The 22214-nt window shown below is 55.9% G+C and overlaps 2 protein-coding genes across 5 annotated transcripts in view; one reads left to right on the forward strand and one right to left on the reverse strand.

Moving 5' to 3' along the window:
• CDC42BPA (CDC42 binding protein kinase alpha) overlaps window positions 1-4041 on the forward strand; it is a 303883-nt gene extending 299842 nt beyond the window's left edge. For all 4 annotated transcript variants that reach the window (XM_045297994.1, XM_030887740.2, XM_004699965.3 and 1 more), the window contains one exon: window positions 233-4041. In XM_045297994.1, coding sequence (XP_045153929.1) covers window positions 233-364 — 132 coding nt within the window. In that variant the 3' untranslated portion in view covers window positions 365-4041. The remainder of the gene's footprint in view (window positions 1-232) is intronic.
• A 3140-nt stretch (window positions 4042-7181) lies between these two features.
• Window positions 7182-22214, reverse strand: part of COQ8A (coenzyme Q8A) — a 39662-nt gene continuing 24629 nt past the window's right edge. Inside the window, exons 3-15 of the mRNA XM_004699967.2 lie at window positions 19382-19780; window positions 19154-19220; window positions 13760-13834; window positions 11827-11949; window positions 10671-10756; window positions 10413-10553; window positions 9939-10020; window positions 9758-9851; window positions 9440-9581; window positions 9085-9192; window positions 8805-8870; window positions 8480-8566; window positions 7182-7502 (exon numbers count right to left, since the gene is read on the reverse strand). Of these exons, the coding sequence (XP_004700024.1) occupies window positions 7215-7502; window positions 8480-8566; window positions 8805-8870; window positions 9085-9192; window positions 9440-9581; window positions 9758-9851; window positions 9939-10020; window positions 10413-10553; window positions 10671-10756; window positions 11827-11949; window positions 13760-13834; window positions 19154-19220; window positions 19382-19780 (1758 nt within the window). The 3' untranslated portion in view covers window positions 7182-7214. The remainder of the gene's footprint in view (window positions 7503-8479; window positions 8567-8804; window positions 8871-9084; window positions 9193-9439; window positions 9582-9757; window positions 9852-9938; window positions 10021-10412; window positions 10554-10670; window positions 10757-11826; window positions 11950-13759; window positions 13835-19153; window positions 19221-19381; window positions 19781-22214) is intronic.

Raw genomic sequence — 22214 nt, forward strand, 5'->3', positions numbered from 1 at the left:
TGGGGCGCTGGGCCTGGGCCTTAGGGCTCCGCTTACAGTTCTGAGCCAGTGGGCTGCAGAGCCCCCACCGGGTTGAAACTGCCATTTCCCCGGAGGTTTTCATTCTTAGGATAACTTTTCCAGGGAACTAGCCCGCGCCTCTTCAGACCCGCAGAGGGTTCTGTGGGCCCCACCCCGCTCAGATGGGGTCACAGAGCCGAGCTTCCCCTGACGGCTGGCTCGCTGCCCACAGGACTCGGACTCCCCGAGGCATTCCACGGCCTCCAACAGCTCCAACCTGAGCAGCCCGCCCAGTCCCGCCTCGCCCCGCAAGACCCACAGCCTCTCCCTGGAGCGCGCCGACCGCCGGGGCTGGGACCCCTGAGCGCCCGCCCGCCGCCGCCGCGCCCCTCCGCTGCCCTCCGCGCCTCCACCCTCCGTCTCGTCACCTCTGCCTGAAAGCGCGGTGGTCCCAGGACGCCAGACGCTGAGCACGCAGATGGAGTGGCACCAGCACCCAGGCCGACTTGCAGTCGCAGCGTCGTCGTCGTGTCGTGCTGGATCCACCTGCCCCACCCCCCACCCCGCTGTAGATGCTTCCAGTAATCCTTCACCCTCCACACACCGCCACACCCCTACACCCACACCCCAGGGTAGCTTTTACCTAGCCAGACTGCACGCTGTCCGAGAGACTAGGACTGCCAGGAGCCGCACAGGGCGCTGTCGGCAGCTATGTCCCCAAGGGTTGCCAGGGAATCCCTAATACTGAACCAGTGCGTATTTTACTACAATACAGAGTTTAAATAAAAACCCATTTAGACGTTAAATACTGAATGTATATACTTAAAAGAGGCATCTTGTATTCGACAGAAAATGGATGCATATATGAGAAAGAGGTCATTTAATTTAAAGAAATGTTATTTTTTGTTTCCCAGCTGAGTGAATTAAAGGGTAGGCGGCGTGTGTGTGTGTGTGTGTGTGTGTGTGTGTGTGTGTGTGTGTGTGTGTGTTTGTTTGTGTTTTCAACCGCATAATCAGCTCTGGCAGGCCCGCCTGACACCGAGTATAAACACAGCTGCTTTGGCAACATCAAAGGCAGAGCCCCTCTATGCCCCACACTGATTTTTCTAGGGGTGGAATTTTGAACCATGCACTTCACTTTCCATTCTGTTGAATGCTCTGTGCAGATGAATGCAGGCGTACGATTCTGCCACCACCTGATCCCTTGTCGCAGAGCGTACGGGTGGCCGTGGCTCCCAAAGGCCCATCACTAAGCCTGTGAGAGCGATTTTTCTGACGTTGAGACCGTTCCCGTTGGCGGTGAGGCCAGCTTCTTGGGGAGTGGGGTGGGAGGCTGGGCAGTGCAGTTTATTCCCTAATGACAGCCTTGAAAACCCGCGGAGCACAGGGTGCCCTCTACCACTCGGAACTGACCCAGTAGCCAGGAGCAGCCATCCAGCTTCTTCAGATAAGCCGCGGGGGAGCCTTTAATTACCAAATAACAGGAAACCGCAAAGGTGTAGGACTGGAGCAGCCTAAGCCAAATACTCTTCCCCATCCCGTGGGAGGCGATGGTCAGCCTCGAGCGCACACACTCATCAAGTTCTATTTCAAATCCTGCTATTTTAATTGCTGCAAGGAAATGAGATGCAAAACCAGAACTTCATTTCTCTAGGGTCATTCCAAAATACGTTTAAGCAACTGAGTGGAGAAAGGGGTGAAACAGCTTACGAGAGTTAAGCGTCAGCTTCTCTCCGACTTTTCACCGCAGTTTCAATGAGGCGCTGAGGCATGTGACCCTCTGCTTTAAAACCCCACGGTGTGGAAGAAAGGCTTCCGGCAGCAGCTGCTCACAGTGCAGGCTTGGGCACCATCACCTTGTGCTGGTCGGCAGGGCAATCCATCTTTCCCATCAGCAGCCGCCCAAGCAAGTGGCCTGCTCATTGCAAGGACTGGGCTGCGGGGTGGGGACTCCCACCCTCAAGCTTACTAGCCAGGCTCAGTAGGGGGAGAAAAGTTCACCTTAGGCAACTTTTGATATGTAAATCTTCCAGATTCAGTCCTTGCTACAACTTGATTACATCTTGGTGATGAGCATAATCCCCTGTACCTTGTAATTTCCCAAGTAATTTTACTTTGAGAATAAAAGCATGTAAAAGGACTTTTGTTCATCCAGATACCAAGTGCCAGGTCTTGAGTTTGGCAGTGCCCCTTGACCCTGCCCATTCCCTAACTCAGCCCTTGTCAGGAGAGGAGAGAACCGGACAGCTGCCTCCGTGCTCCTCACCCGCTGCCTCTGCCGCCAGTCTCTCCCCAGGCAGAGGAAGCAGAACCAGGCCAGGTTTCCCTGGTTCCTACCGTGAGCCATCATTTTTCTCCCTGAAATAATGTATAGCCTCTACGCCTTGTTGGTGAGCTTTTGTTGTCTGTGGGTTTGTTTGGTTTTTTCAAAGGATCGAATTGTAAGTCAGGGCCCCACTACCAGGAGTAGCACTTTTCAGCACCCCAACAGGGAGGGTGGGGGAGCTCTTGGCCAACAGGGTAGCTTGCCAGTATCCCCCTGGGACGCAGGTGTGCCACCACACCTTGTGACTCTGCATGCACTCCCCATCGACCAGGCCCAGGTATGGTTAGATTGCAAAAGCAGGTCTCAAGGGAGAAGCCCAGCCAAAGGCAATCATCTATAGGGGAGGATTTCCCCAAGATCATGGCCACTAGTGCACTTCCCCCTCACCCTTAAATATGACCCTGCTACCTCCTAGAGATTGAGAGAATACCTTGAGAGAGAAAAAGGGAACGACTATTCCAATGAACAGTGACAAGATCACAGAAAGGATACGACTTTGCTGTTCAAAGTCACACTCGAATGCGGGGTGTTGTGCAATGCACGCGGCAGCTGGAAATTGTTTGCCACAGGAAGGACAACGAAGTCAGAGGCTGTCTGGTGGTGTCCACCCACATTGGTGTTTGATGCTGTCCTTGTCCAGCCAATGGTTGGCTACCCTTGAACTCTTAACTGATCTTGTCATGTGCGTATAAACACACACACACACACAGATTATTGTTGCCAAAACCCAAAGCCTTCCTCCTCATCCAATGATTGCTAAAGCAGATTTTACGTTAATTTAAAACTAAAAACCTAGGGGACCCAGTCTTAACTGGCTTATGCTCTGAAAAGGCCAGTCTAGTGGTTCCCAAGCAGTTCTAGTGCCCGTCCTGTCACATTTACAGCAAGGCTGCATCTCGGGCTGGCTCCTCTCTGCCTTCCACGTGCTTAGAAATATGCCACCTTGTTACTTAGTGGCCACACGCGTTTGTGAGAGACCAATTGCATTTATGTGGCATCTCAGGTATCACAAAGAAAAGTCAGGGTGGGACTGACACACACCCTCAATGGGGCCGTCATCTGGCAGCCAAACGGGACTTGGGCTTGCTAAGACGTTCTACCAGCGGAGCAACCTGGATTCTGGGAACTTCCACTCCCTGGCCAGCCTCAGCCCGTTAGACTCAGCCCAGTGAGACCATGTGGGCCCTCTCTGTTACAACCTTAATGATGCCAGAGTTCTCTGGGCCCTGCTCTGGCAGATGGGGCCTGCAGCAGCAGGCCAGGTTCTGCCATCCTCCCAGGACAGCCATCTCATTCATGGGGAAAAGGGACAGATCAACCTTGAAATTCCATGGAAACAAAATAACCTGTCTTTTATTTGATAGTTTACTATCCTTTGTTTTATACATTTTTTAAGGTTTTCCCCATTGTAATATTCTTGTACAGTGTTGCCTGGTCTGGATGTGATCATTTTTTGTTTCGAGTGTAATGCTGACAGATGTGTCCGGAAGGGAAGATACTGCTCTGGCCTCGTCTCTCTTCTTTGGCTGTGCGCCTTCAGTGTCTTGAGGGACTTTGTAAGGATTCTCGGCTGCCCGACAATGATGTGGACTCTTGCACAGAAATGTATGAGGTGGGATAAAGGTGTCATGAAAGTCTCCTCACCAATATTTTATGTTGGTGTCACTTAATATTAACCAGACGTTGATGTACTGCAATAAAACGGGGAACTGTTAGAATCTAGTATTTCGTCGTTTTTCTCCCCATGAAGACAGACGTCTGAGGGATGGAGAAGAGACGGCAACCACTGCCGTCTTTTTTATCTGCTTTTTGCTGCTCCCTCCCTTCTCCTGCAGGCATCTTCCTCAGGTTCAGGACATAGGCCTCCTCTGCCAGTATGTTTTAGTCTAGGATTCTCTTCCGGAGCGCCGGTGCTCACTGCCATCCAGTCAGTGCTGGCTCATAGTGACCGCCTGTGGGTTTCCAAGTCTGTACCTGTTTACAGGAGTAGAAAGCCGTCTTTCTCCCACGGAGCAGGGAGCCACTGGTGGTTCTGAACTACTTGCCATGGGGATCACAGCCCATCTCAAAACCTCTACACCTGGGCTCCTGTAAGCTGTATTAAATTATCTCCCAGCTTTCCGCTCACTCTTCTGGTCAGAAATGCCCTATTACTCTTTGGTCAGCCCCGAGTGGCCCTGCTGTGTGCAGGTGCCGGCAACGCCCTCTGCAGAGGTCAGTCCACATGGCAGCAGTGGGTGGGTCTCATGGCAGAGGATCAGCGGACACTCTCAGGCACTGTTCCTGCTTCAGATCTGGGTACTAACGGTTGATCCAGACTCAGTGAGGGAATCCATAACGTGTGGCTGCAGATAATAATCTAGCAAGCACCCGCCCCATTTCCACTAAGCGTTTAAACTACATTTGATAGTGGTCTGAGAGGTCACGTCCATAGTTGAGAAGCAGAGGTTGAGCAATGATTTAGAATAACAGCTGGCAAGTGTGCCAACACAGGGTGAGGTAATATTTGCAGTTTGTGGACCAGCCTCTCCACCCCTGCGGCATTAGAGCAGCCACACACACACAAGACGTAAGCGAATGGCGTCACGGCTTTCTAAACACTGTTAACAACAGCAGTTCTGGCCTGTGGGCCGGTTTGCCGACCCTCGGTTTAGAAGACAAAACAGCATAGGCTCGAAGGCCAGGATATCATGTTGGAAAGCCTGGCTCCACCACCTGATAGCCATCAGGCCACTTACGCTCTGCGCCAGCTTCCTCGTGTGTAAAGTGCCCACCTTGCACACCCTAAGCACGGTGACTTACAAGTACTCAGAATCACCTGTGGCCCACAGCTCGGTGCTTGCCATCATTAACCACCAACAGTACAGAAAATCCTCTTTTGTTTGGCTACTACATGTCCAGTCCTTCACCAGCTTTGGGGGCTAGAGGCCGGCCCTGGTGGGTCCCATCCCCACACGTTCTCCTGGCGTGCTGGCCTGAGTGAGCGGACAGGTCGAATTCTAGTTGCCCACACGCAGGCTCCCATGGACACCAAAGCAAGCGGGCAGGGCCAGTTGCAAAGCAGGGATGCAACTCAGGGATGAGAATCATTTGTGATCCTGGGGCCTGCCTGGTCTTACCAAGGAGGCTTCTGCCTCCAGCTGGCCATGTCCCTGTGGGAGATGTCTCTGAGCCGCCTGCCAGTGGTTCTAGGAGAAAGCAAACACATGGTCTGTGCTCTGTTCTGCCTGCCTTCACCACCTGGTGGGCAGGGAGGAAGAGACAGAGTGGTGGCTGGCCTGACTCAGTTACCTGCAAGGAGATGAGCATTGGGTCAAAGGCCGCTCTACACTGTGGGTGGCCGTGGTGCCGGGCACCTGCGCGGTCAGAGCTGTCGAGTCTAAGAACCCTGAAAACCTGCCATCTTTGCAAAGGTTATTTCACCACCTAATGCACTTGAGTTGATGTGCTCAGCTGCTAACTATACGTTCGAAGGTTAGCACCTACCTAGGGGAGCCTCAGAAGAAAGGCCCAGGACGTCGAGCCCTCCGACAGTCCTGCTCTGACGCCCTTGGGGCTGCCAGGAGCCAGTCAGTTCCACACGACTGGCTTTCACGCATTCTTCATGGCGTTCACAGGTCTATGCCAGAATCAGGCACCTTCCAGACATGTTTCTTCAGTGCGGATGGTCTTGTGTTCATAGCTCCCACCAGCAGAGCTGACTCCTGGCTGCGGGCAGTCTAGTCTGGATGGAGGAGTGGGCACACCTGCAAAGCTCCCATCCCCGCCCTCCCCAGCCTCCTGCTGCCCCCTTGTCCTTCTCTCAGGATAGACGTGGCAAAATCTGTGTTACTGGCGCTCATACTCTAGTCACCAGAGGGGGAAAAAAATGGTACAATCAAGAAAGCACTTTTTTTTAATTGAAACAAGAGAATCGGGCAATTACAAGAAGTGTACAAAAATTACCAGTGCCTTCTCTGATTGCCCATCAGGCACTCTACAGTGACATCTGAGCGACGGCCCTGGCCCTTAGAGGGGGGCCTCCCACCACCGTCCACGGCTGCTTCATTGCACCCTGCTGCTGCCGCCCTTTCCATCCGGAAGCAGCATCCTGGTCAGTCCCTTGTCAAGACAGGCTGCGCTGCCTTTATGCAGGCCAACAATCAAAACGTCCAAAAAGGCTTCTCGGGGTGGTGTTTTGTTGATTTTATAGGTTGGAGGGAAGTACTCTCTTATCTTTGGTTTCCTGTTTACATTAGAAAAATCATGTTAATAAAAAAAAAAACCCTGCCTCTTTAGACAAACAGGCAGTGAGTTACAAACAAGTTCCACGACCAAGTCTGTAAGCTGAATTCGTGAGCCAAGTATGAAACGTAGGTGTGGGTCCTATGTGTACCCAGTCACAAGTCCTCTAGTAGATCCTCTGTAGCTTAGCTTTGCATACATGGAACAAAATCAAAGAAACACACCTGGCTACACTAATGCATCCTAACATACAGTAATAAGGGTTCTGGTGCATATCTCAAAGTAACATTTGTTAATGCTAACCACAGTACAGGCCGCGAGTGTTTAATATGCCAGACTTTGTGGGGTTAGTGTAAGTCAGGGCTGTCGGGAAGTCGGACCTTCGTAACCGGGGGACTGCCTGTATTGGGACAGAGAAGTTGAAGCTTGCTCACATTCTTGTACTTCTCACGTTACACCCACTGAGCACTGAAGCCTGTGTGCAAGCGCCGGCTGCGAGGACTCCAGCAGCCTCCTCTCCCCAGCACTGGGCAAAGCGTTTCAAAGAGCATCACCACCACTACCTTCCCACTACTGCTTGGCTGGCATGATGGGTGCAGCGTTCCTTGAGAGCCCGCCTGGGCAGGGGCCGGGGCCGGGGCCGGGGCCGCTGGGGGCCCATGGGCTACTGCCGCTCGGCCCGGCTCTGACAGTAGTTGCTGTAGGCCTCCTCAAACATGGCTTTGCAGGGGAAGCAGGCCTTGAGCTTGGAGCAGATGAGGAACGAGCCCCCCATCTTCCTGTGCAGCGAGTAGGTCTCCTCGGGTGGGGGGATTAGCCGGTGCTTCAGCATGATGGGGATCAGGCTGTGGATCTTCTCAGTGGTGCTCTGGGTGCCAAAGTCAAAGGGCTCCTCAGAGGCAAAAGCCTCCCCCAGGATGAGGATGGCATCCAAGTGGGCATCTTCCATGGCCTGGCAGGGAAATGAAGACGAGGTGTGAGAGGCCTCCACTCAGTGTCTGGGTGTTCACTAACAGCTCCGAGCCAGAGAGGGCAGAATGTTGATTTGAAGGGTTTCCTGTGGTTTTTGTTTGGTGGCTGGGGTGAAAGGTGAACATCTGGGTAGGAAGTGGGAGCCTGAAGTATACACATGCTGCTGGCTGTCAGTGGGGTCCACTGACTCTTGGCCACCAGGAAGGAACTCAAGAAAACATCAGCCACGTGTGGAGTGGGCCTGATGTGGGGCAAAGGGGAGTGGTGAAGCCTGAGGCAAAGTCTTTACAAACCACCACCCCAGTTACAAAGAAGAGTCTCTGGGCCTGAGCTGGCAGGCGGGTCAGCAGTGGACCCAGCCAGCACCCGGTTATTGGCCATCTGCTAGGAGCAAGGCCTGGTGCCCTGTGGGACTATCTGCCCATGGGAGCCACTCGAGTGGCCAGGGTGGGGGCCGTGGCATGAGGACCGACATTGGCAAGAGAGGCAGTCGGCTGCCCAGTGCTGGGAAGTGACCTGTGTAACTTAGTGAGGGGCATGGGGCTCAGAGACATGAACTTGCCCATCAGGTGGCAGAGCCAAGATTTCACCCTTTCCTTCAGTCGGCAGAGGACAGGAGCAGAGCCCTCCCACCCATCTCCTCGCCCCTCCCCTCTCCTGGGATCTTTCTCAACTCTTCCTTCACTGCTCCTCCAATGAGATCTGACAAGAGGGGTGCTGGGGTCCCCCACCCTGAGTCCTCACCAATGCCTTGAACCCCAGCCTAGACGAGCCCAGGAGCCCAACCTGAACAGGCTATGTTCAAGGGGCAGGGCAGGCAAGGGGCAGTTGGAGGGACCCCGGCCTGAATCCACATTAAGAAAAGCGGCATTGGGGGCAGTGTCCTGGCCCAGCGGCTGCCTCCTGTGACCAGGGCTACCTGCAGCTGGGCCTCCCAGGGGGCCCAGGCAACCTCACCTTGACCTCATAGCCGGTGAGGAACTTCATCTCTATGGACTTCTTCAGCACGGCCTCCCGGTCCCTGTTGGCTGCAGCCCGGATGATCTAGGCCATGACATGGGGGGCACGAGAGGCAGCCCTGTCTGTCACTCTTCCTCCTCAATGCCCAAGCAGGGCTCCCCGTCACCCTCCCCAGGAGGCCAGCCTGCATGCCACCGCCTGATGTCACCAGGGCCAGCACAGAGGTGCTGGGGCAGGAACCCACCACTCCCCCTCCACGCCGTGTGTGGCCTTAGAAAACCTGTTGGACCCACTTCGGCCCCTCCCTGCGCCCCAAGTGTACCTGAATGTAGAGGTCTGTAAAGTTCCTGTCATATTCCCGAGTTGCCCCAAAGTCCAGAAGGGCCACCTGCGGGGGGGGAGGGCATGGGAAGGTTGGCCTGTGGTCCCAGCTGGGGGCATGGGGGAGGGGAAGGTAGATGGACAGAGATCTCCAGATTCTCCCAGGGAGGAGGGGAGACAGACCGAACAAGCTCTGGGAGGGGAGAGACTGCAGGGCTATGGGGGCACCCCTAACCTGGAAAGCCGCATGTTCGGGGGGGGGCCCCCATCCAGGAGCTCACCTTGTGCAGCTGAGGGTCATAGAAGAAGTTGGACCAGTTGGGGTCGGTCTGCATGAAGTGGAACTCAAACAGCTCCCGGAGGCACAGAACCAAGATGTTGTGGCAGATCTACGGGAAGGGGGTGAGGGGCAAAGTCTGCCTCAAAGCCGGCCTGGTGGGCCCGTCAGACTACAACTGCCACCCCTCAACCCCAACTTCTACCTGGGACAGGATTTTTGATTCCACATTACTACCTGAGTGGGAAGCTTGCAGGTACCCCCCTTAACCTCCAGGGCCAGGGTGAGTCCTGAGCCACACCTGTCTGGTCCCACCGAATACCAGCCCTGCTCCAGCACTGTCTCAGGCTCAGACCCACCTCGTTGCGAATCTCCTGGCTCAGCCCCTCAGCTTGGTCCAGAGGGAAGCCAGACACCAGCTCGGTGGTCAGCACGTGGGGACTGCAGAGCTCGTCCACGATCTCAGGAACGTAGAAGAAGGGGTCATCCTTCAGCAGCTCTCTAGTGGGAACCAGAGGTCACGGCACAGGGCTATCACCCCCCTCCCCCCCCTCCCCGGAACAGGATGCAGGCACACCAAGCAGAAAGGGGCCGAGCCTGCCCATGGGAGGGGGGCCAGCCCTTCAGGACCGGCAGGGTCCTCGCAGAATAAGCACTGGCACCCAGCAGGGTCGCACCTGAACTTCCGGGCACAGGCAGCCTCTCTTTGGTAGTCACATTCCAGGGCCAGCTCCCGCCTCAGCACGTCAATCAGGTGTTCTGGGAACAGGCCTGAGCCAGAAGGAGACTGTCAGGGGGCTCAGGGCTCAGAGAGGGCCCACCCACCCCTGAGAAGCTGCTGTTGATGCCCGGCCGGACCTTCTGGAAGCATGTTGCTCATGTTCAGCACGGCCATGAGGTTGTTGACGTCACTGTTGATGCTCTGGGCCACGCCAGGGTACTGTGGGGGAGGCAGGGGCTGACTCGGGCGACAGGCAGGACCCTGCAGGGTCTCCCGCCTTCGACACATCCACAGCTAGTGTCAAGGCTGCTGTGACCCAAGGCCATCACAACCTTACTCTCCACCCTCCACACCCAGCCCAACCTGAGCGAGAGGGGAAACACGGTGGCTGGGGTGGGGGTGGGGTGTGTGCAGGCATTCCGGTCCAGGAAAAGCAGCCAACTCAGGGCCCTCCCCTCCACCTCAGGCCCCAAATGTTACCCACTTGCCTCACTCAACCCACAACCCGGCAGTGAGGAAGCAACCTTGTCTCCCAACCCCCTCCCTACCTCAGCAAGCACTTTGCAGTGCCCGCTGCCAAGCTGGCACTGGAGCAGGAGTCTCCAGCCTACCTGGATCTTCATGGCCACCTCCTGGCCACCCTTCATGCGGGCCAGATGCACCTGCCCAATGGAGGCAGCCGCAAAGGGCCGCTCCTCGAAGTACTCCAGCTTGTCCCGCCAGTGGGGACCCAGGTCAGTGTTAAGGGTTTTCTGAAGAGAGTCCAAAGCCGCTCAGCCACGGCGCTTGGGGCATCCTGCGTCCACCCTGCTCCCACAGCCCCACCGGGTGCCCCGGGGAAGGGGCAGAAGCAGCGAGGCTGGCCTCACCATCATTTGTTTCAGTGGCATGAAGTCGGCGCTCTGCCTCACGCGCTCAAAGATCTTGGCCAGGTGCGGGTTGATGAACGCATCGTCTGGAAAACACGTCCAAGCTGAGGTCTCCCTCCAGGCCAGCTGCACAGAGGGCACCCGGGGCGGCCAGGCACGGAGCTGCGCCCTTTCTCAATGGAGGGTGAGCGAGGTGGGGATGCAGGATGACGGACCCAACGGGCAAGCGTACAAGGGACACTGTGGACAGAGGTCCCAGGCCCAGAGCATCCTGGAGACTCCAGATAAGGCCAGGGCAGCTGCACCACCTGCCCAGCGAGCACCTGGCCCACAGAACCTCAGTCCCAGAGCTTGGGGTGACGGTTCACATGGCGTGGTGGGCCGCAGCTCAGCTGGGGGTCACTGAAGAGGTTGATGGGAATGGATGGCTTCTAAGCCAGTGGTTCCCACACTAGGTGAGTTTTTATTTACACATTTTTAATTACCAAGAGGGTGACTTTTTGTCTAAAAAGGGTTCAGTAGGCCAAATAAATTTGGGAAGCTGTGATCAAGATTATGTCTAAAAAAATGCATTCAGGAAATAACACACACCCCCCCCACTATCGAGTCAATTCTGCCCCAGAGATTCTGGCAAGTGTTTCCAGGAGGAGCATCTGGCCAGGAGCAGGCAAGCCTCTTTCTCCCCGAGGGCACGGCGGCCGGGCTTGCACTGCCAACCCCGAGTTAGTGTCCAGAAAATCCCTCCTCCTCTAACCCGAGTCCACTTGCCATGCGAGCGTGCTTCCTTGTGTGCTGTTTCTTCCTATCTGAAGACGTGTCTGGATGAGGGCACTGCCAGGTGATTAAAGGCTTTTTTCGAAACCACACCGACATTCTATCCTATTTAAGTGACCTTCTGAACACCGAATGTCAGCTGCCACTGAGTCAGTCCCCAGTCACGGCAATCCCGTGTGTACCCGCGCAGAGCTGTGGCTAGTATTTTGGAAGATCACCAGGTCTTTCTTGTAAGGTGCTTGTGGGTGGACGCCAACCTCCCACCTGTCCAGAGCAGGCAGAGGAAGGAAATCCTGCCTCCTCAGCCCCACCTGCCGCCAGTCCAGTTCCTCACTGGGCCTGCCCCCGCCCTGCCCAGGTCGCCCGTGCCCTGGGCACTCACCCTGGATGCTCAGCATCTGGCCCAGCTTGAGGGCGGCCCCCCGAACCTTGCACAGCGTGCTCACGATGCGCTCGGCGTTGGCCTCCGACAGGAAGGGGCTGGAGTCCAGCACGGCCTTCTTCCCTGCAGGCAGGGGGAGTCAGCACGCCAGACACCCCTGCTCAGCCCCGTGGAGGCGCAGCTACAGGCTAAGCAGCGAACAGGCTACCAGGGGCCCTGCCCCACATGGCCCGCAGTGGCACCCAGTAGACCCCCTCCTGTGTGCATCTGTCTCAGGTGCCCCAGGCCTGAGGCAGAGGGGATCCTGGCGTCTGTAAGGCTCACCTCACCGCAGAACCACACCCCACACCCTCCTCTCCCAAGGCTACTGGAGGAGCCTGGCTGCCTGGGAAGGACACCTGCCAGGTACACTGGACAAAGGGTTACTGCACATTTGCCATGTGGGGTGGTTAGCCGCTGCCATAAGAGGCCCACAGGGTCAAGGACAGCACATAGCCCCTCTACCCCTCTGCCCAAAAGCCCCTGCCAGGCTCAGGCCCCTCCCACAGTTGTTAAGGCAGGGGTGGTGCCCAGGGCTGGGAGGTTGAAGAGAAGGGCGGTAGTGAACCAAGTTGGCTCCCTCTATTTCTCAGCCTATAAGCTGCCACCAAGGAAAGGCCTCCCTCTCCCAGTCCAAGCACCAGGCCTCCCCTAGGCTCTCCCCTGGGACCAGGCACCTGAGCCCCTAAGTCCCAACCTCCTTGCCCAGGGACCTAGTCACCGCTGTCCCTGGCAAAGGACAGCAGCTATAACCCTGGACCCAGAATGCCCTGCTCCCTGCTTGGGCAACCTAGGGCAGAGGGACATCATCTGGGCGGGCAGGGCTCTCATGCCAGAGAAACCCAAACTTCAGCGCCCCAGCCAGCTGGGTACTGCACTGAAAGTACCTCCACTAAGTCCTTCACCGGGCCTCTTCCAAGGACACGCTGCAGGCATCCTCCCCGCATGGCTCGGATCCCATGCCCTGGCCGTCAGGGAGACTTAGGGGGCAAGAGGCCACCCAGCAAGTTGCGTGTGGGCAGGGAACCTCCATGGTATTCAGGGATAGGTATGGGATAGCAGAATGAGTTCGTGCCCCTGAAGAGGCCAGCCCTGGGCTACACGGAAGCCCATCCTGGGTAGCGCCCCACTCTCCAGGCCCACCCTCACACACGAGGCCTGGAGGAGGCTGGCAGGGGGCTCTACTGAGCCCCCCTCATCCTCACACCCTCATGAGCACCCCAAAACTCTGCAGTGCCATCTGTAGAGCTTTTTCCAGGCTCCCAGCAGGCCACCGGACCAGCAGGAGCAAAGGACAGCTAACCCCCCTTCAGAGAAGGCATGGGCCGCCCCATCACCCACTTCTGGGCCTAGCCATCTGTCTGACCACAGCCGAATGAGGCCTGAGGCCAGCCCGTCCCGAGAGAGACCTGGGCAGCAGGACCAGGAGAGGAGGTGAGCTCAGGCCCAGCCTCAGCTTCAAGCTGAGGAATGCAGCTCTGTGGGTCACAGGGCTCAGGCGCACACAGACCAGAAGGGAGCAACCCCCTCAAGCCTTCGTGTACGAGCACCTGCACGCACATGCACAGGCACAAACACCGGCAGCTGCTGGGTCCACTCCAGCCCCCGGTGACCCTATGTGTCAGAGCGGAGCTGTGCTCCAGCGTTTTCAGTGGCTGATTTTCTGGAAGCAGAAGGAGACTCTACTTCCCAGGGGTCTCTGGATGGCCTCAAAGTTCCACCCTTTCACTTAGCAGCCAAGTACATAGTTATAGACTCTGGTAAATCCCATCTGCTCTGTGAATAATGTCATGCTCCACACACCATCTGCACAGGGCAGTGGGAGTGGTGGCTCCTGGTGCCAACCCTCCTTGAACAGCTAGGGCGCCCGCCCTCCTAGGCAGGGCCTGCTCACCTGCGGGATCGTCAGCACGGAGGCTCTTCTTGGCGACTTCAGCCAGTGCCCCAAAGCCCAGACCCACGGCCAGACCTGCAGCGAGGAGCGGGCGGTCAGCCTCACGTGTGCCCACCTCGGGCCCTGGCACACACTCGAGCATTTGGAAGGAGAAATGGGAGGGGAGGTGGGAAGAGGCATACTGACTTTGGGCTCCAGTTAAGAACTTTTGGGAAACGCTTCCTCCATCCCCACCATCATCCTCGCTGTTCCAGAGGTGCAGGTCACAGAAACAGACACCTGCTCGGCCTGGTCGGAACACATGGCTGGAAGCTCGGCATTAATGGGAAGAGCATGTCCTTCGGAGCCTCATAGATGTAGGGACAGACTGCCACCAAGACACGTGGACATTTCCAAGGAACGCCAGCCCACAGACGTAAAATGGAAGCGAGGACCTTCCCCAGAACAGACAGTGAGCTACGCCTTCCCTAGAGCTGGTGCATCCTCAACTGGTAAGGGAGCCCTGGTGGCGGAGTGGTTACATGTTGGGCTACTAACCACAAGGCCAGCAGTTTGAAACCACTAGTTTCTCCTTGGGAGAAAGATGAGGCTTTCTGGTCTCGTAAAGAACTACAGGACACTGGATATGGAGCTGGGCGGGGAGCCAGGAGCAACCATCTCTGATTACACACGAGTGCCCCACCGCCTGGCTCACTCCACCCAGGCCGGCATACCATTCGACTCAGCAAGAGATGACCTTCAAACTGTAGTGACCTTCTTCAACGTCTATGTCTAGAATTTTCTGGACAGAGCCAGTCCAAAGACAAAGCTTTAAAGATGGCCCAGCCTGGCCCTTGTAGGGTCACACCTGGCTGTACCTCGTCCTCCCCCCACACACACACATGCACACATCATATACATACACACACCTTAACGATACCATACCACACAGCTGCCCAGCTCTCAAGTGCTCCATCACACTCAGTCACCTCTAGGCTCTAGGCACCGCAAAAGCTCTCCAAGGGCAAGGCCTGGCACGAAACAAACACCTAAGGGTACACACCAGGGTCGCCTCAGCCTCCCTCTGTGGCCGTTTTCCCAAAGGGCCAGCCACTGCCAGGCCTGTGACCCTGAGGGCTAATGGAAGACAGGCTCAAGTGGCTCAGCCTGGGGCCGGTGGGCGCAGGCCCTAGCTAGCCTGGCCACCTGCCCTGGCAGCCCCAGCTTCCCCTAGACCCGTGATGACGGCAGGAACAGGGCAGAGCAGGGCCTCCTTTCAGCCAGAACCAGCGGTGCCTGATGGCAACCCCTGAAAGATGGGCAACCTGGGCCTTGGCGCCTCCCCATCCTGACAGCACCAACAGCGCTCTCTGCTGCCTGGGACAGACCAGGTCTCCTGCAGGGCCCGCAGACCTGGCCTAGGCTGCCGAGAAGTCCCGAAGGAGAAGCTATCACAGAATCGGCCCTACAGCCCCTGGCTTCCCTCAACTGTACGCCAGTACCAACCATTCCAAGAAAGCAGCTGACATCTCTCTCACAGGGAGGCTGGCCTTCAAGGGGCTGGCCAGGCATCCCAGGCTGAAGGTCTGCTGGGGTCACTTCAGAGCCCAAGCCCTCAGCTGGCCACAAATCCTGCTGGAGGTCATTAGAGCCCTCCCCGGCCTTCCCCTGAGCGGTCACTTGGCTTCTGGCAGAGACGTACCAGAGGGTAAAAGAAACAATGACTAAAAGCCCTCCCCGCGAGCAGAATAGTAAGGAGCCTGGGTGAAAGGTACTTAAGAACAGGGACACGTGAATAAACTGAATAAACATCTCTTGTGGTTTGGGCTTTACCTTCCAGAAACCCTGGACGTGTTTACAGAGCAAGGCTCAAGGGCGCTCCCCTGCAGTGCAGGGGCAAAGAGAACCGAAGAAGCCAACAGCAGTCACCCCGTGTCACCCGAGAGCCTCTCCGACTGGACAATACAGGAAAGGGCAGTGGGGCAAGGGGACTTCCCTCCTCCCAAGAAGCAATTTAGTAGTTCCAGTGAATCCTTTACTAATTCAGCCCACCTTCTCTACCACTAGCTGGACTGTCCACCTGCCCCCACAGAGAAGGGGGAGGGTGGGGGGGATAGTGTGGCACCCACAGCGCAGGAGGAAGAGAAGGGAAGGAGGAAGCTTCGTGGCGCGTTCTCCAAAGTTCTCAGCGCTAGGGCTTCATTCCCAGAAATGGCCCGGCAGGGAAGGGCGGTGGGCAGCCCACACCTGACCCGGCCCTGTGCTGGCTGCAGACTCGGCCTTAGCACAAGAGACCTGTGTCCTAGTCACCAATGAGCACCTGGCTTTGGGGGATGCACTGACCCGCAGACTTAGCCGCCTCATCTGTAACTGCAGGTAATCACCACCACCCGCGGGGCTTTGGAGAACACGGGGTGGGGCACGGGTGCCTGGGAAAGCAGGGGCTGTGCTCTCACGCCCTATGCCCAGGGCGCTTGTCCAGCGGATCTGCCTCACTTGGGGCAGGGAGCACTTCGAGGGCGCTGGCTGCTAAGGAGGAGCAAAGCAAGTCCTTGCGTGCCCAGGACGGCCTGGCATGGCCTGAGGCGGCTCCGACTGACACACGTTTGTAGATGGAATGGTGAGCTATGCACAAGGTACCACACCACGGAGCCTGGACACTGCCCAACCATCTTGCTGGTCCTCTTGTCCCACCCAAGGGGTCCAACAGCATGTAATGATGTAGACGTCCTCCATTGGTGACATGATGTAATTATCTCCAGGATGTGATCAGCCACGGAGCTGTACGTTTCCTCTGGGGTGAGGCGGGCCTCCATACAGATCTTCTGAGAAAGCTCCCAAGTTCTGCTTTCCTTGGATCCTGCAACCCGTTTGTCGTCACCTGACCCCCATACTGCCTGCACATCTTGGTTTCATCAGCTTCACAGCCTGTGAACCAGCAACCTGCTATCTAACCTGCAGAGTTGGGGTTCATCAGCCCCTGGAGCGGTGTAACAAGTCTCCAGCCTGACGCCTGACCCACGGACTTGGGACTGACTAGCCTCCAGAAGCCACGAGCCACACTCAGCAGTCTCCCGCAAACAACCATGAGAAGGCAAGGAGGGGAGAGGAAGGCAGCGAGAGAAACAAAAAGAAGCCAGAAAGACAATAATGACACTGCTGACTCACTGTAAAAATTGCTATATATGGCCTTGTAAGTAAACAGTCATCTAAAGCCAGTATGTGAATCAAGTGGCCAAAAATCAAGCTGTTGTCATTAATTGTATAGCTTGGAGAACCCACTGAGAGCAGGTGAACTTTACAGTGTCAGCCCCAGTGACCCCAGTCTTTAGGGTGTCACTGACATTCAGCACATCACTGAAAAGGAGAGTGCACTTTCAATGGAAACATCTTGACAGTAAATATATAACAGGTATGATAACAGGACGTCATCAAGCAAATGCATGTAAGTCAAGCCAATAACCACTGGAAAAAATCTTTAGGAATGATATATGTCTGTTGGGGATTTAACCTATTAAATATGTAGAAAACCTCAACAACTCAGCAATAAAAATACAACCAAATTAAAATATGGGCAAGAGACATGAACAGATACTGACCAAAGATGACATTCAGGTGATCAATAGACATGGAAAGATGCTCATGATCATGAGCCATTAGAGATGCAGATTAAACTACAATGAGATACTGTCTCACTCCTGATAAGTGACACTGATCAAAAATAAACAAAACAAATGCTAGTGAGGATGTAAGGAGTTGGGACCCTCCCCTTATCCCTACTGCTGAGATTGTAAAATCGTGCAACCACTATGGAAAATAGTAGGGTACTTTCTCAACACTAGAACTGGAATCACCTTAAAATCCATTAATCCCACTTCTCGTACACCCTAGAGATCTAATACCGGTGACAAGAAAAGACCCACGTTCATTGCAGCACCAGTGACAATTGACAAAGGACCATTCGGATCAAGGACACAGTAGGCGGATCCTGAGAGAACAGAAGCAAACTGTGGTGCAATATTCACATTCTCAGAAAGTCCGGACTTACTGGACAGGATGAGCCGGGAGGACTCCCGGAGATCACTGCCCTGAGGGGCTCCTAAAACTCTGACTAGAAGCTATTCCATGAGCTCACCTTTTAGCCAAGTAACAGATAGGTGCATAAAACAGCGTCACCTATGAGTATTGTGCGCCTTTTAAAAAAATCTCCATCAGACCTAGTGACCATTAGGGACCCAATGAGAAGGCATGGAAGAGAGACCACTGGAAACAGGGCAGCCTGCCTGGAAACACTGCCAAAGGGGAAGTACATGAAAAACTAACTCATGAGGCTTCTGAGCCACCTGTGTTCAGAACCACTGGGCAAACAGTGTAGCAATACTGGATGGGAGTCTATTTGCTGTATGAACTTCCACTGAAAGTCAGTTTTGTGCGCGTATAGTTTAAAGCAGCTACAGATTCACAGCAGCAGTCGACAGCCAAAAGGCGGAGAAACCTAACACCCAGCGACAGATGAACGGAGGATCAGAGTACAGTGTAGGACACACAGTGGAATATTATGGAGACAAAAATGGCATGACGTTCTGATGAATGACTGTTGAAAGCATTTTGTTAAACGAAATCGGTCAAACAGTAAAGGGCCAAAACTAGAGGATTCCGCACATATGAAAACATCTAGAGCGGTGGTCCTCAACTTCCTAATGCCACAACCCTTTCATGCAGGCATGCGGTGGTGACCCCGACCATGACATTACTTTCGTTGTTACTTCACTATGGTTTTGTTAGTTAGGAATCGGCGACCTCTGTGAAAGGATCGGTCGACCCCCAAAGGGGTCGCGGCCCACAGGTTGAGAGCCGCTGCTCTAGAATGACAGACTGATTCGCTACTTAGCACTGCAGTGAACAGCACGGCGAGGCTCTCTGGCTCCAGTAGGCTGGAATGGGTGTTACAACGATAGGTCGGGCCACCGCGTCCTGTTGCCGGTGCTGCACTGCAGGCCTGGGACATGCAACAGAGGGGTCTCCCAAATGGCTGGTCCCAGGGCAGGTCATGGGTCTATGCTAAAAAGCCTGAGGCGGAACTTCTACTCACTCCCTGTCCTCTCTGCAGAAGCAACAAGCAGATGCTACTGCGATGCCCGCCAGGGTGGATGGAGCAGCAGTTAAAGCTGCCCCTCCAGGCAGGGCATCACCTCACAGCAACCCTAGGCCAACACAGCCAGAGCCCTCTAGTCACTGGACCACCACCGGGTGGAAAACACTGGGCAGCACAGTCCCCGTCGCCAACACAAGCACATTCACTGCCACCTACGTCTAACGGCCCCCACAGGGGACCACTGAGTTCCCACCGCCTCCCACCTCCACATGCCCTCCCTCTCCGGTGCCCTCAGGGCCAGAGTACAAAAGGCACCTTACCTCCGAAATTGGCCAGCCGGCCAATCCGAGTAACTGGCACCTTGCGCTCCCGAGCTCGCTCACTGAGCTGCAGGAAGAGAGAGAGCTCATGGGTCAGCACACAGGGCATGCCCCACTCACAAAAGCAGCAGCTCTGCCTGCCTCACAGCCCACTCCCCCAAAGGCCACCTTTGACCCCTGCCAGAGCGCCACACTGAGACAGCCCTGTCCCTCAGGTCTGGGACACACCATCTGCTTGTGGGGCTTGCTCTCAGGGCGCGCCTTGGCCTGCCGGGCCTTTTCGATGTCCTCCGCCGTGAGGCCTCCCACAGGGGCCTGGTCCTGGTGGAAGAATCTTCGCTGGACGCTTATGGCAGAGAATGGGTCCTGGTGGTCTGCAAAGAGCTTCCCATTCACTCGGCCCAGGTGGGAGGCGGCCTGGCCTGGAAAGCCAGCGCTGCTGAAGGGTCCACTGGTCACATAGGCAGGAGCTGGGCCCTCCTTACAGGTGTGATCCTGGGGCGATGGGGAGGGCTGGTCAGCAGAGAGACCTGCAGAGTCTCCTTCAGCCTGTGGGCCCAAAAAGTGGAACTCTGCCTCCAGGTCATCGAAGCTCTCAGCATACGGCTCTTCATGTCTCTCCTGACCCTGCAGGGAACAGACACAGCACTCAGCGGGAGAGGAAAGCCGGCAGTCAGGCCCTCACCCCTGCACAAGGCCGCACACCACGCTGCTCCTGGCCCAGGAGCCCGGGACTCAGCCTGCCTCTGCCCTGAGGCACCCCCAGCCCACCCCATGGGACCAGGGAGCACTGCCCTGAGCAAGCTGGGGCCAGGTGAGGGGAGCAGAAGGGCCAGCACCTCTGGGAGCAAGCTCCTCGCCTGGAAATCTCAGCCAAAGAGGGCTGTGGGGACAGTGACCCCAAGCGAGAGCAGGATAGGGAGTCTGCAGAAGTGAACGCAGAGCTCAAGACCAGGAACAGGCTGGGGAGCCCAACCCCACTCCAGGCAGACGCGACTGCTGACTGTTCCACTGTGGGCCCTTGGAGAGGCTTTCACAGGATGGTTTGTAACAGGGGCCGGGGTATCAAGGACAACAAGGCGTGGATACTATAAGCTGAACTGTGTTGCCCCATCACCTTGGCTTCTATTCCTGTGGACACGATGTTGTTTGGAAACAGGAGTGCCTCTAGTATGTTCATTGGGTCATGCCGGTGTAAGGTGGGTTCTACACTAATCACTGAGTTCTGAAAGAGCAGACTGGGACGGGGGGACAGCTGCCATGGGAGGGGAGGGCCCCCACCCCCACCCACAAGCCCAGGAACACCAGAAACGAGGAGAGGCCCTCCAGAACTGGGGGGAAATAAATGTCTGTTCTTGTGGAATTTCTTCTGTTGAGAGCCATGCGTCAGGTTCCTTCTGCTCGTGAACCCTGAATGGCTGTGAGTTTCCTGACCTCTCTGCTACTTCCTCATCTCAAACAGTCCCAGGGATGTGGGGCCCCAAATGACGACCTCACGGGGCAAGGGAAACCGCGCCACGGAGGCTATAATTGGAACAGTGTGAACTCCCGAGGGTGGTCAGCGGCCTGGGCTCCTGGATTCTCACCGACATGTGCCCATGCCCACGGCAACTGAGCTCTGCTGACCTCATGGGTGCGTGCACACCTAGGCCCACTCTCTCCGCTCTGTACGGCATGCTGGGAGCTGAGCAGTTCTGACTTGCTATCACTGGCTGTCACTCTCACTTCACATATGGGAAACTGAGGCTAAACAAGCTGAAACAATTAGGTCAAATCCACAGCCTACAAATGGGGTAGCAGAGCCCAAGGCCCTCCAGGGGCAACTCTCTCCAAGCATCTCTCAAGAGGCAGTGCCATCTGAGGGAGGGAGTCCGGGCTGCGGCCCCCTTGACTCCACCCCTCCTGAGAGTGCTGGGGGGGGGGGGTCTCGCCAGCGTACTTGGTGATGCAGCTACCTAACCCGACTCAGGGTCTGCCCAGTGATAACAGGGACAAAGGCTTGGGGAGCTGGAGGGACTCGGGTTCCTGGAGGTGTCTGCCCTTCTGGCCCCTCAGGAAGAGGGCTCACTGCCATCGAGTCATTCTGACGGACAGCGAAGCCCTAGGATAGGGCGTGCCCCTTTGAGTTTCTGAAACTTTAAACCTTTATGAAAGCAGGCAGCAGCCTCCTCTTTCTGCCGTGGAGAAGCTGGTGGGTTCAAGCCCTCGACCTTAGCAGCTCTGTGTGTGTAGCTCACTGCACCACCAGGACCCATCAGGAAGAGGGCAGTCTAATTCTAACTGTGCGGCGAATGAGTGGGAGCAAGCTGGATGCGATCACACTGCTCACATGCATCCTTTGGGATGCTGAACCATCACCCCAGGTCTGAGGGATTGAGTTTGGGGAGCAGCCCTGTACAGACCCCGGCCCTCTGGGGCTGCCTGAGGGCTGGGCAGAGTAAAGAGGGAATCTGTGCCCTCGGTCCAACACACTGTGATGCCTCTAGGTGTCCCCAGGTGAGTCTCACACCTGAGTGTTCCAGAGGCAAAGCCCCTGACAGGAAGGAATGGCTCCCCATCCCCAAGACAGCTAAGCTCTGTCACTGTCACCCCATCTTGCATCAAACTGCTGGCTCCGGTTCCTTATCTGAGACACAGGGAGAAGCTCCGGGGCCTGCCTCACTCCCAGGGCAGGGAGCGGTACACATGAGATTCAGGAAGTGAAGACTTCCAGAAGCCAAAGGCATGTTTGCAGACTCAAGGAGGACTCTTAGCAAGCCCCCACACAGGAGAGGCAGGGTGTGGGTTGGGGTGTGGTAGGGTGTGGTTAGGGTCTAGAAATTATAAACCTGGGCCTGACCAGGCACCAAAGGCCTGAGGGTGTGAAGCTCAGAAGCACATTTGTGTCTTTGTGCAGGAGGTCAGCCAAGCACAGAACAGAAATGGAGATGTAAGGAGATGAAACAACTCACAGCATGTAGACACACACAAAAATACACACATGAACACATGAAAATGCACGCGGGTGCACTCAGAGATATACACAAACACACAGAGACACAAACACACAGAGACACGTTCG

The sequence above is a fragment of the Echinops telfairi genome, unplaced genomic scaffold (genome assembly GCF_000313985.2).
Source record: "Echinops telfairi isolate 266 unplaced genomic scaffold, ASM31398v2 ScPeMD7_7424;HRSCAF=8462, whole genome shotgun sequence".
Lineage (NCBI taxonomy): Eukaryota > Metazoa > Chordata > Mammalia > Afrosoricida > Tenrecidae > Echinops > Echinops telfairi.